Source organism: Parus major, chromosome 1A, assembly GCF_001522545.3.
Source record: "Parus major isolate Abel chromosome 1A, Parus_major1.1, whole genome shotgun sequence".
Taxonomy (NCBI): domain Eukaryota; kingdom Metazoa; phylum Chordata; class Aves; order Passeriformes; family Paridae; genus Parus; species Parus major.
Genome location: NC_031773.1, coordinates 62,268,114 through 62,280,837, shown reverse-complemented (window position 1 = coordinate 62,280,837; position 12,724 = coordinate 62,268,114). Strand labels below are relative to the sequence as shown.

Here is a 12,724-nt window from a genome sequence, read left to right as displayed (position 1 = left end):
GTTACCTATAACAATATGTATACATGTTAAATATATAACCCTAGAATCCTATATATATACACTAAATAACACCAATCAGCTTTGTATTGCTGCTAAGGTTAAATCACTCAGGAAGACTCCTAGGAGCACACACTTTATAAAGTGGACATTTAAATATGCTAAGCATTGGAATCCACTACACATGCCATTGTTTTCCCTTCTACTTTGTGTCTCTATTTTGTTCTTTATCTAAAGCAGAATTAATGACTTATTCAGGACCATATTTTCTGGGGTGGCCTCAAAAAACCTCTTCATTACTTCCCATGGACAACTTCCATCTCAGTCTGAATTTTCCAGCCAAGCTGTGAAGGATTTTTACATAGAGAAGAAAAGAGATTCCAGGTTACCTTGGATTAATTCATCAGCACAGATCTCCTTTCCACTGCAACTACAAGAGTGAACAATGATTAGCCACAGCTTAGCCCTCCCTGTGGATCTTCGAGGATTTGAGCAGTGGATGCCACAGAAACACCATCTCTCGGCTCTAAGCAGCAATTCAGTAGGGATAGAAACCCAGTCATAGTCTGAGTGTTCTCTATTAAATTGAAATCATAGAATGGTTTGAAGGAATCCTAAAAGTTCATCCAATTCCAGCTCCCTGCCATAGGCAGGAGCACCTTCTACTACCCAAGGTTGCTCAGAGCCCAATCCAATCTGGCCTTGAACACATTGCAGCAGATCCACAAGCAAGTGCCACTGGCACTGGATGCAGGGCTTATTTTCAGCATCATGGATCAGCCTACAAAATGGTCCCCCAGAGTTAAAACAGCACTTCTGAAGCTGTTTTAAACTAAACTAAACTTCAGTGCAGCCCTATCTTTGCATGCTTTCCAATGGCAGCAATCGCTCCTGACAGCCGTGTTCCATCTAATTCTTATCTCCTACATTAAATTTCAGCAGATAATGACCAAGCCTATCTAATATGCAAAATGGTTAACAGTTAACTCTGTGAAAGCCAAATTCTGGCTGAAAATATTTATTTTTAGCTGCATTGTCAATCCCATAGAGAGGTATGCACTTGGACATAAGCCAAAACCTTTGAGGAGCTCTTGACTATTCTGTATCATGAGTTTTCAAACCTGGGGAAAGCAAAATCATCACAATATATACTAACAGCGCCATTAGAAACCAACTTTATTGTTGCAGTTTGAAATTATTTACACAATATAAATCTCTTTGAAAGGTACATTACTTCATTTAATCAGTGGTAGAAGGCCTTAGAATAGTTTCAATCACATTTAGCTCAAAAGAAATACAATTCACTCCAATGAATAAATGATGCACCTAAATACCACAACATACAAGAGGCATAGGGACTCTTTTGGGGAATGATGGTGCTAGAAGATGACAAAGGCTCTTTTATAAATTGAGCTTAGTTTACTCACAGGTGGACTTGTGTTTGAAAAAACACTGAAAAAATCCGCAGTAACAAAGAAAATGACACAAAATGGAATATATTCCAAATACGCTGTGGCCCTGTGTCTGCAAGTGTTCAAGAGGTTTTAGTGAAGAGGCTTAGAACCAAAACTTGAAGTCACACCTTAGAAAGATTGGATACATTCTCTGTGCTGAGACTATCCAAAGCACTTGAGTATGAAACAGCAGCATCAACTACTACAGTGTGATACAAAATGGCAAATGGAAACTTGCTACAAAAAAAATAACTTTCACACACTGAAGACTGGACACTTATTTTCTGATAACACTTAAGAATTACTACTACCAAAAATTTAGAAGCATATACTTCTTCTCCAGATCATGCTATATTTTATCTGTTTTATATTTTTCATGTTTCTCTTCCAAGGTCTCCTTCATCTCATATTTTGCACAGTAGTCTACATGGGAAAAAAACGCAAATTCACTTAATAGAGGAAAAACACATATTTTTGTTGCAATGCCACAGAAATAGGCTGGTGCAGGATCTGAAATTATTTCAGCATTTAGTGTCAAAGTCTGCTTCCTAGACTTCAAGTAACTTATTTTCCTTTCCCTTTTATTTCCATGAAGTTTCCCTCTGTGTCCTCTCTCTCTAAACATCAAATCAAAGATATTTGGGAAGTCCATAAACTAAATTCTACACCACTGGGAAACTATGATAACAGCTTGACAACTTTAGAAGGCTGCAGAAACAGTATGAAACATTGAACCAAAAATTTAGTCATCTGGTGAAGCCTGGCCACCAGTTTTCTGACATTTCCCAATAGTAATAAAACCCTTTATGAAAGAATTCAGTCCAGAGCACCATCCACACTATTAAATACACAGAAAGACCCAAAACACAATGTATTGCAAACTAATCAGCTACAAAGGTGCTTCCTTTTTAATAAATGATTTTTTTGAACAGTCTCTTCCCACTCTCTGCAGGTTGACTGGTTTCCGAATTACACAACCTCTACAGGTCAAACCAACTGTAAAAGTCACTTTAAAAGAAAAAATTAAAAAAAAAAAAAACAAAATCAAACTTTTCCAGGGTCTCAGCACTTCACTTGGATGGAGCACCTCCTTACTACCAGCCTGTGCAAACCTTTTACACATTTTCCTTCCCACTGAAGGTCTCTAAGCCTCAAAGTCTGGTTTAATCCAACACGTTCCATCTGGAAAGGTGTGATATCTCACTGTTGAGAGAGCCCCTTTCCTAAAGATCTTGTGTTTGGCTAACAAAACATCTACCTTGCACAAGCTCAAAGGTCTTTCCTATCTTTCACAGCTATTGAAAACAAATCAGTTTGTCACTCACAGTCATAAAGAGGGAGGGAAAATTGTCAGCAAGACTGCTCCACATCGGCCTTGTATTTCCCTTAGGGTTTGAAAAAATGCTTTCTGCTCCACTACTGTGAGTGCAACCTGCTTGGTGTGGAAGATGACAGTAGAGAGTTGCCAAGTGCAGCAGTTTAGCTGTCTTAGAACAGAGAAAATAACAAAAAACATGAAAACAAGGAACACACAACCACCTAGAACAGACACATGAGACGTGGTCAACCTGCTCTGCTAACTACAAGGACTGCCCCAACCGAGAGATTATAGTGTCACTGCAGTTTAGACCAATGTTTTATTTAATCAAAAAGTTAACCAGTTTTAAGATTTCTTTTGGTATGAGTAACAAAAGAGTATTTGTAAGCTTCTGTTACCTACCAAAGGCTTTAAAAAAATCTGAACATTCTGAAACAAACTTTATAATTTGCTTTTGTCCTTAAACCATGAAAGTAAACAAGCATATTCAATACCTTGCTATAGCAAAAAACTTGAGCTTCCAAGTGAGTGATTTCCTTTTACTTACATTTACCAAGCCCATCCCTCCTCTTGACTAGTACTTCTTGGATAAACTCACTTCCCAGGACCTTTGTAACCTCAAGTGTCACCACAGGTAAGGCTGAGAGGTTGTACAAACTGCATCAAGATCAATTTGTCAGATGGAGAATAAGATTTGCAAACCAGAATTTTCCAGCCGAGGTATTAAACACACCAGTGAGAAGAATAAACTAACAGCTTGAAAGACACAATGGAGTTCATGACAGACAACGAAAGGCAACAGTGATGAAATACAGCCAGGGAAAAAACTAACCTTCGTCTGTGTTTGCAAGGTTAAAAGCCTCTTCAGAAAGGGACTTTTTACACAAAAAAAGATCTATTGAGAAGTCATGTACTGACAAAGCAGAACGTAATTTTAGTCCAAATAGAAACAGTGATAAGCCAAGTATGGAAAGGAAGATTTTATATTCATGTTTATGCTAAAAGAAGTAGGGTTGTGGGCACAAGGAGGAGGGGGAGGGAATCACACACAGGGAAAATATGTCCACTATAAGTTTTAAATACTCTGAGTACCAATAGTTCTAATGTTGAAGTAAATTAACTGACAGAACTGTATGAGTGATTTGGGCACTCAATATAAGCACTTAAAAGTTAGCAACTAATCCTATTAGAAGGCTATATCCACCAAAAACATTTGAGGGACTCCTCTCACAGCTACCTCAATCAGTGTCCCTATGGGAACACACACTTCAGGAGTGCTTCAACCCAACACCCTTAGTTTAGAAGTCAACAGCATTCAAGAACGCATAGGAAATGTTTTTGGAAGTTTAAATGAAGTTTTAACAGGTTTCCCTATCCCACTGGTAACTGCATATACCTCTGACACATGGTTTGCCCTATTATTAGAACAGATTTTCTCTTAATGTAAGTACTGTATAAATCTCTTTATTCCCAGAATCATTCCCAAGAGCAAGATTTCAAAAAAGCTAATGAGGAAAAAAGACACTGGGTGTCCAAGGCTATAAACAGATATCTTAACATGAAAGTATTATGCTCCGTTATAAATCAATTTAACAAAAGAAGTCTGCACACAGAGTTAGATTTCTTCTTTACATCAAGATTTCTACAAAATAGGAGAGAATACAATGCCATACACATAAACGCAAGATAGAGTACAATTCACATTAATTTACAAATGGTTATTTACACTGTTGTATATACATGTACAGTCAGACCTGGTTAATGCAAATTTTATATGTCCTTTTAAAAAGTAAATCAGCAAATATCAATGAAGGCATTTAAAATTATGTGAAAGGAGACTACTGACCATTCAAAAACCTTTAGTGCTTGGATGACCTAAGAAATTAGGCCTGGATTAGCCAGATCTGACTGCAGAAATGAGAAGGAAAAAAAATCACACTATTCTGCTTTACAAAAGCAACCAGGCCACTACAGTCTATTGACTTGATGCTATTTCTGCAAGAAAGCCCAGATTAATAATCCTCTTTATATTTACAATATAGCTTTAACTACAGCAAGAATTATTAATTTTGGCATTCATGCCCTTAACTTAACAAAGGCAACAGAGTATCTTCTTGGCAAGTCACAGTCAAAACTACTACAGGATGTTCCTAGAGCCCAGTCATTTTTTTTTTGTCCTACTTCAATTATCTTCATGTTGCTATTACAGAGACCGAGATAAATTACGTGAAACAAGTACATGTTCTCTAGTACCTAACTTACATTCAGAATGTCCTGTATTCACAGTTTCAAGCTACCTTATCATCTGCAATGCAAATTACTACTTCCAACTTAATGCATCTGTAGATATTCCTCAGGAAACGAGGATATCCGAGTGCTACTGGCTCAAACAGATGTGGAACAAGGCTCAAGGTAACTGGCATTTCATTTTGGGAGATGTTTTACAGTATTTCCTCAGAGCTGATCACAAATGGATTTAACCTGCACTTCTCCTGAGAGAAAGCTGATGCAGAGCAGTGTTGAAGTGTCTGAAGGGAATTCCAACGTGCAAACTTAAAGCCTTGACCAGTACTGCAAAGTCAACCACTGTAACCTGTGACAGTCCTTGTGCTCCTTCAAAGTGGCTCAGGAAAAGCTTGGACTATTTGCTACCTGCTTCAAAGTGCTTTTACAGGATTCACTCCACAAGGATGAGATTGAGCTGCACTCAGGAAAAACTTTGGTTCTGCGGAAGCAAACTTCCATTCCTGCAGTTATTGCTACTTGAGCTATACAAACAAAAATACTACTGACAAAAATTACAGTAACTCCAAACCTAAGTAGTACTGGTACCTGAAAGGGGAATGTGTTTTGCCAGCCATTGGGAAACTTAGGATCTGTCAAGTGTTGGATTTCCCAAGACCAAATGAACTTCACAGCCTTCTTTCAAAATATTTCATAAATACAAAGCAACACTATCAGAAATAAAGCCACTGCTTGGAAGAAAATAGTAACAGAGTTCAAAAACCTTTAGCAATCTTAGTTCCAAGGACATCTTGCTGAACTTAAAGGAAATACAAGACAGCATTCATCAAATGTCAATGAAGTCCATAGGGAGAAAGTACAGAAGATTAAGGTCTTCAGTGCCTTCGTGAGCTCTAGCAACATCCTTGATAACTGCTACAAAGTAAATTATAAATGTCTATTTTACCTATTTGTTTCCAATCAAAGAGAGTTTGTCCAGTATTGTAGCCTCCAGATAATGAAAATGGTTACCTCATTTCAAGTTAGAAAAAAATTCCCAGTTCTCCCATTTGTATAAAGATTTTTAAGGTTTTGACTGAATAAAAAAAAAAAAAAAAATGGAAACATTCAGAGATTAATACAAACAAGAGGAAAAACAAACCCTAAACTGTGCTTTTGTAAAACAACAGAATACCATTGGAAATGGTCTTTATTGGTGAAGATTTTTCATTCACATGAATTTTCTTTGTCCTGAATCACTCCAAGCTTTTGAAAAGCACATATGTATGTATGTGTATATGTACTATACACACATACCCACACTGCCATGTGCCTTAAAGCAATTTTGAATAAATATCTTTGCTGGAGTCTGTACAACAGACTCCCCACCTAAGTTTGTGTTTGCATGTGTTCATGCACATGCACAGACTTTGTACATGTGGGCACTTATGTGACCAAAGTGCAAAGTTTTTCAGAGTATCATGAGAGTCAAGTCCATGCCTGCCTAGCCCCAAACTGCAATTGCTGGGCTTGAGTTTTCTGCTATGGGTTCCTTCCCACCTCCTGTCCCCCAATCCCACCCTCCCTTTCAGAGTTAAAGCCTCTTTTCCACACAAACTTATGAATTGTTCCATTAGGTAAACATTTTCTTTTCAGTTAATATTTTGTAATCCAGACCATTCTTGGTATAATACCCTTAAGAAATAAAGTGTGTGTGATGATCAAAGCCTCACTGCTCAAGTCATACACTTTTCCTTACTGTCCTTCAAACTGGAGGCTTTGGAAAACAATTTGCTGACAGGAAAAAAAAAAACAAAAGGACCACCAGACATACCAGAATCTGCACAACTACAGGACCAGGCATTTAAGACTTAAGAGTCCAAGGTTAGAAGATGACAAAGCAGAAAGTTGTCATCCATACAGGAACTGTAAACCTGTGTCTTGCTCCCCAGTGCAACAGGATCTCTGCTCTCCTATCTCCAGTCCAACAGTCCATTCTGCCACTGGAGCACAACAGATACAGACACCAGAATAGTGTTCAAATCTAGAATCAAGTTTCAAAAAGGAAGAGAGGTTTGGAATAGTGGTCTTTTGATTTTAAGAGTGCACTTAATAAACAAGCAGCTTTCCAATGGAAGTTAAAGATGGAAGGTTGTCCATCTAACACCAGTGATTGGTACAATATCCTCAGAGAATCTTGTGGTCACAGAGCTTGAACATTTCTACAGCTCAATAAGCAAAAAAAAAAAAAAGAAAGAAAAAAAGAACAAAATGTTATTTATAATTTCAAAAAGATGCTTGATTCTTGTGCAAAAGAAAAGTACCACCATATGGAAAGCTACCTTTAAAAAAAAAAAAAAGGGAGGGAGGAAATAAAGATCATCCTAACCCTTCTCCCTAGCTATACCACACTAGAGATCTCACAAGTCTATTGTCACTCCTTTTGCTCGTAGGCCTCTAAAAGAAGAATTCTCTGACATGTCTTCTTTAGCATAAGCTAAGCAACTTCAATAAAATAAGTTGTTAAATGAATCCTTTGGAACAACTTCACTGTCTGCACCCAACTTTAACAAAAACTGATGAAAGCAGCAACAGAATCATGTTAAACGTATAATAAATAATTCACATACAACATATGTTAAATTACAAAGAAGGATTAAATTGCCATTTCTACAACTTTTTATAGATTTAGCAAGTTTCTAATCTGTTTTATATCAACAGCAGTACGTATGTTCTTCATAATAAATTTAACATTGAAGGACTGTCTAGAGGCATTATTTATAAAGCAAGAACCACCAAGTGAGCATTACAGCACTTCAACAAATGTTTAGCTTTTTTCCAGTATCTGTTCTCAGAAAAGATTCAGGGGTTGTCTATCCACTTGGTAAGAGTCCTCCTCTTCATTACTCAGGAAGAGTTAACGACATGACCTCCAGTTTCATTTTGAAATACTGGTTAAACCGAACAATTGCATACCTGGTCAAAGGGAGAGACACATTCCAGGTTAGGAACAGCTAACTCTTCACATGACAACAGCCATGCTAAAGTAGGACTAGACAAAATTCCACTGACCCCAGCACCCTGTTCCCAAAACTGACTCTTAGCAGCTGCCAAGGCAAGAAATTAAGAACAGAGCAATGATATTACCATATTTCTCCACCATCCCCCAATCCCAGTTTGCAAAAGAGATGCTGCTCCAGGATTATCAAAGGTAGTGGTTTAGTGTTTAGTTGTTCTTTATGGACTACAGTACCACAGAAATTTGATCTTGATAATAAAAACAAATGTGCCAAAGGTGACAAGTTTTTGGGGTTTATCTCTGGTGTTTTCACTCCATCTTGTGGTGACTGCCAGGTACTGCGGCCTGAGATAATTAGGAATCCACATCGGTCTTAATCACAAAACTGACATAATTAAGCTCAGTAAACTGGACTAGTCAGTGCAAAAAATTCTGAACTGGGACCTTTTTCCAGGTAAAATGATGAATTTTATCACCTTGTTCAATCTTCTCCAGTGGAAAAATTAATTCCTCTGCTTGTTGCCATGAACGACCATTTTAAAAAGGCCAAAGACACAGGTATATACCCAAAACAGAACTTAACATTCATTGGTGGCACAAAGACTCTTTAAAACAAGAATAGCAACTTCCAGGATCAACACTCCATGCAATAAGTAATCCAGCTCTTTTGTACTATATCTTTGATTCTTATTGTTGGAAACACAGGTCTTGCATCTTACAGCACACCTCACCTTGGCTTTTACACCTTTGTCACCCCAGCAAGAAACACTTAATACCCAAAAACATTATGTTCTTTGCCTTGTAAACCATGCATTTTAACCCAGGGACACAATTTAGAGAACTTTCAGCAACAAAAACACAGACAGCTTTTACTGCCTTGTTTTTCCTTAAAAATGTAGAGTTTTATTGTATGATCACAGAGGTCAGGTGTGTTGCTCAGATCTCAGTTTCTGATAGCTGGGGTGTTGGACTAAATGGCCCCACAAACCCCTTTCCACCCTCTAGTATTCCATGATTGTACATAGCAAGCAGACTTACCCAAGAAAATCAAAATCAATGGTGGAATATTTGGCTTGAATTAAAGCCCACAATCCCCAAAAGAAGTGTGAAGCCTGAAAGAAAAAAATTCAGCAGCAAAAAATTAACCTTATCTTAAACCTAACACATAAACCTATTCTCACAGACACAAAACTTTAGCCCTAAGAGAACACCCAAAACCCAGTCTTCTTGCACTTACTTGATCTCTCTTTACCAAAGAGATTTATAAGCAGTATTATAGAATAAATTACAAGTAGATGAAAAAATCCACTGGAGTCTAACTCCCCATCTGTCATTTTCAAGAGAAACAATATTGCATTTATAAACTTTGTCACTTATTAAGTAGATTGTTGTATGACTATGTACACCATGCTAAAAAAATGCACAGATATGTAACTACCACCTCTAGTGCTGCTAATTAAATTTGCATTACTCCATATATATTGAACTCAAGTGCAAACAGGAAATTCCTTCTGAATTTTTGATTTTACCCTTAGACCTCTATAATTACACTCACTTTCACTCCTGAGTTGGACAAAGATATGTAATGCTTTAGGAAAACCTCTAATTCATCAGCATTTACACAAATTTCTCATCTGTTCCAGACTTATTTCCATTAGGAGTCCAGAGAAGTAGCCTGGAGGCCTCTGTTCACTTTCAGATTGAAAGTATGAATTATATTAATGATAGGACTGTTACTATATTTCAAATTGAACATATAATGGACATAAGCTTGACACTGTCTTTGTGGAAGACATTTCTGGACATCCAGGTTATGAATGACAGACTTTGAACTTCAGCAAATCATTGCTCATATTAATCAATTAAATGTCTTCCTGAAGCTTGCATGTAACACTTGACCAGGAATTTAGTAGACATCCATGGACATACCTGAAAACACCTCAAAACAGCAACTAATCTGTGTCCATGTGATTCTTGTGCCTCTAGTTCAGATAACTCTGCCAGAGAGTTGCAGTTCATCATTTTACATCAACGTCCATTAACTCCACGTCGTTTTCCCTTAACAGAGGTTCCCACATGAACTGACACAAGAGTCCCTCGGTGTTTGTGCACCATGGGGAGTGTATGGGCAAGTCCTGACCTGCTCCCTAAACACAACTCCATCTTCTCAAACATTACTATGACCATTGTTTAAAACTGACAAAACAGTGCTGTATATTTTCAAACAGACCAGCAGCCTGCCTAATTGCAGCTCTACCTTCCCTAAATGAATGGGACAGCTGATTTTAACAGTAACAACTAACATTTTAAAAGCATAGCAGCACACAGGCTGTTGTTTTTAAAGCTTGTTTAGTAATCATCTTCCTGTTAACTATACTTCCTCACTGCAAATAGTAGCTTTTGTCAGAAAACTGAGGGTATTACAGTAACAGAGGCGTGCTTGAATTAGTAGGAAAGAGGACTAAAAAAGCCAAAGTGGCTACCTTATTCCTCCTACAAATAGCTGGGAATGTTAGTCTTCAGAAGAAAAAAAATACAAGCACGTGAGCTGCAACATTTCCTGTCACATTATCTGTGCAAAACAAGATCAGAGACTCTAGAGTCACCTATTTATCTGCTATAGAAAAAAATAAATAAAATCAAAATATCCTAGTTTAAGAAAATGCTATAGTCTTTATTTTTAAAAAGGGTTTTAAAGTTTATAAATCTTCATGAAGCACTATCTTGTTCTTCTGTCTTCTTACTATTACAAGCAAAAGTTCAGCTAAGAGCCACCATAAGCTGTGGCCAAATTAAACTTGCCAGAGCAATAAACAGCCAACAGAAATCCTCACTCAAAGCTCATCTCCTTGTTTTCTGGATGTGCAGTGCCTCCTTCAGTAGGAATATTCTACAGGTAATATTTAATATGAAACAGGGAAGCAAGTTTCCATGGAACATCCAAGTTTTATTTCTTATGGAAGTTTTCTCTACATGCCACATCAAAATCAAGAAAATAGCAACAACATTTGTTCAAAGAGTATAAGGTTTCTCTGCATCATTTAAAATATTTTAATCAGGTGTTTGTTACTCACCAGTGCAAACTGATTGACTTGGACATACAGAACTTCAACTTCTTTTTCACTGACTTCTGTGCCAAATCCTTTATATTCTTTGTAGGCCTCAAGGTAAGATCTCAGCCATTGCTCCTGTAATTTTCTGTTGGGATAAAGGCTGTAGTCTACCTCATTTACTCCTAGGAAAAAGAAAAGAATACTGTTAGGACCTTAAGTTGCACAAAAAGACCATTAGAAACCCTTTAGTACTACCATTAGTAGTCCATTACTGTACTCCTTCCCAACCCAATACACAAATTGACATGGACAAATAACTACATTGTTACTTTGACCTGACCTTATAAATTACATGTTACCAAGAATTTCCCACATGCAAATCAGTGTGTTCCACATTACAAATTTGTTTCAGCCAGATAGAACCTGCCTGTATGTTGGGATTCAACACCTTGGGCTTTGAGAAAAAGCTTTAAAAAAAAGTATTTGCTTTATGAAACAAAAAACCTCACAAACAGATGAACTATTACATATTTTGTAGGAAAAAAGCCTTGTATGCCACAATATCCCAAACCAAATCCAGATGTATATCCAGTTATCACTAAGTTTTTTTAAGAAAAATTTAAGATGAGTCTGCCTCTCTCCTGCATAGGGCATTGGCAGAATTAGGAGCCCATAATCAATTTTTATCCTATTTTTCTTCCTATATTGGAGGTGCTTAGTCACAGGCTAGAGGGAATCTCCTAGGATCCCCAAACCCAGATTACAGTTCACTTCCATTATCACTCGCAGTAAATTTAGGGATTCTCATTAATTCTTATATTATGAACATTGCAATCTTCTAGCACCTAAATGTGTTTGTGTGTTAGAGCCACATAAATTTAGATTTTAAAAATAATTCTCATTTCTACTAGATAGAGAATAAAACTGAAGCACAACTGTTCTTCATAAGCGAAAAAAAAATGTATTTCTGTATGTATTCCTCTTACTGATGTAGATTTCAGAAGCATAAAATGAAAAATCAAGGTTTCAAATACAATTTTGTAAAATAATTTAGCTTACTTTCCAAATGTTTAAATTACCAATTATAGAACTCAAATTACCAAATACACACCTGATAAATATATATATAAGTTATCTAAACCTAACATTGTTTGTGAAGCAACTGGTAGATTAAGGCTCTTCATTTCACCACAGTGTGCTTTCCATCTGCTCTAATCATTATGTAGGTTTTCCCTGCTGGCCATGCTCTGAAATATTACAGCACACACTTGAGGTTATTTCTCCCTTATGGAGTAAGTGAAACAGGCATTCACTGTAAAAAAAATTGAACTAGTTAATAAATTCTTCTAAAAACACCTTATACCTAAAATCCCACATTTTTCTTATGACGTAGTCTTAGCCTTTACTTCTTACTTCAGGACAGGTCAAGTACTTCGTGCACACATTCAAAACCACCAAAAACCACACAATCCTGCCATTTGGCACTGTGGAATCACACAGAATACTGTCACTACCTACACCTCTAGTGTGATACCCACAGTATTTCACTACAGTGGGCTGTCTCTGTTTCTGTGACACTTCACAGAAGGACAGGGTGAAAGCTGTGTGTTCTGAACTTGTCTAATTCCATCAGAACTTAGGACATGATGTTTCCATTTCT

The 12,724-nt window shown here is 37.0% G+C and overlaps 1 protein-coding gene across 1 annotated transcript in view; it reads right to left on the bottom strand.

Moving 5' to 3' along the window:
• Positions 1–1,156: 1,156 nt before the first annotated feature.
• The window catches only part of ETNK1 (ethanolamine kinase 1), a 28,714-nt gene continuing 17,146 nt past the window's right edge, over positions 1,157–12,724 (bottom strand). Inside the window, exons 6-8 of the mRNA XM_015628480.3 lie at positions 11,086–11,246; positions 9,050–9,123; positions 1,157–7,968 (exon numbers count right to left, since the gene is read on the bottom strand). Of these exons, the coding sequence (XP_015483966.1) occupies positions 7,896–7,968; positions 9,050–9,123; positions 11,086–11,246 (308 nt within the window). The 3' untranslated portion in view covers positions 1,157–7,895. The remainder of the gene's footprint in view (positions 7,969–9,049; positions 9,124–11,085; positions 11,247–12,724) is intronic.